Here is a 1,432-nt window from a genome sequence, read left to right on the forward strand (position 1 = left end):
ATGTGTCTCTATTGGGATGTGTCCTGTTGGGATGTGTCTCTATTGGGATGTGTCCTGTTGGGATGTGTCCTGTTGGGATGTGTCCATCAGGAACTGCAGTGTGGGACAAAGGGAATGGGCTCAGACTGAAAGAGGGGGAATTTTGGTTGGAGAGATGGAGAAATCCTTCCCTGTAGGGTTGGGGATCCCTGGCACAGGTTATTCCATGGATGCCCCATCCCTGGGATTGTCCCAGGCCAGGATGGAGCAACCTGGGACAGTGGAAGGTGTCCCTGCCCCTGGCAGGGGGTGGGATTGGATGAGCTCTAAGGCTCCTTCCAACCCAAACCATTCCCTGATTCCAAGGTCTGTTCCCATCCAGGGTCCCATTCCATGGTTTTTATCACACCAGCGAGTAAGAAAAATCCCTGGGAATCACAGAATCATGGAATGGTTTGGGAGGGACCAGGGGCAGGGACAACCTCCACTCTCCCAGGTTGCTCCAACATGGCCTGGGACACTCTCCAGGGATTTTGGCCTTTTTTTTTTCCCAAGGAAAATCCACAGGAAGCACACATTGGAAGTCTCTGCTGGCACAGACTCCCATCGAGGAGGGATTGAACCAGCAGGAAATTTGGCTGGAAGCATTCCCAGGAGGACAGAAACCAAACCCAAAGGATCTCCCTCAACCTGTGTCACCAGCTTGGGACCCCTGGGGACAGAATTCCTCCTCCCAAATTCCGTGGGAATTTAGGGATGGGAGTTTCATAAATCAAGCTCGGGGTTTCGTTCCACTGCTTGGAACAGCAAAAGAACAGAAAATAGGAAGAACTGAAGAAAAACAAGGTGGTACTGACAAGGCAGCTCTGAAAGATCTTCCCACTCCTCGTCCTGCTCTCTGACACAACCAGCTCAGACGTCTTTTGGGCCAAATGATCCACCTGAAATCAGAGAATAAAGTTTTCCGCCCGTTAAATGAAGTTTTCTGGGTTCAGTCAAGCTGTTAACTGTTCAACAACACTCCAGGGAACACTTCAAGAGCTTCCTGAGACCTGAAAATGAAGTTTTTGCTGTGACAGCAACAAAAAAAAATGGACATTTAGAGAGCAGAGGGTGTAAAAAGGAATTTTGTTGCTGGAAATGCTGAGTGAGGCTTTAGCAGATTAGTCACCATTAAAGGAGGAAAAGAAGCTTCACAAAAGCTCCCCAAAAGTTGGAGACAAGAAAGCAGAAGTTTTCCTACCTGAGGATTAGAAACATTTGGAGTCTGGATCCCTCCAGCTTCCTCTCCACAGGTGGAGTTTGTTTCTAAAAGAAGGAGAGAGCTGAGGAGTCAAACAAAGCTCTTTGTTCAGTGGTAACAACCAGCCCTGCCCCAGGGAACACGGAAAACTCCGGGAACAGGCGATTCCAGAGGGCTCCAGGGAAGGGGCAGCAAGTCCCAAACTCCAGC

The 1,432-nt window shown here is 49.4% G+C and overlaps 1 protein-coding gene across 1 annotated transcript in view; it reads right to left on the reverse strand.

The window, feature by feature from the left end:
• Positions 1-674: 674 nt before the first annotated feature.
• The window catches only part of HORMAD1 (HORMA domain containing 1), an 11,767-nt gene continuing 11,009 nt past the window's right edge, over positions 675-1,432 (reverse strand). The window contains exons 11-12 of the mRNA XM_017839873.1: positions 1,223-1,287; positions 675-920 (exon numbers count right to left, since the gene is read on the reverse strand). Of these exons, the coding sequence (XP_017695362.1) occupies positions 675-920; positions 1,223-1,287 (311 nt within the window). The remainder of the gene's footprint in view (positions 921-1,222; positions 1,288-1,432) is intronic.

Source organism: Lepidothrix coronata, unplaced genomic scaffold, assembly GCF_001604755.1.
Source record: "Lepidothrix coronata isolate B3197 unplaced genomic scaffold, Lepidothrix_coronata-1.0 Scaffold524, whole genome shotgun sequence".
NCBI lineage: Eukaryota > Metazoa > Chordata > Aves > Passeriformes > Pipridae > Lepidothrix > Lepidothrix coronata.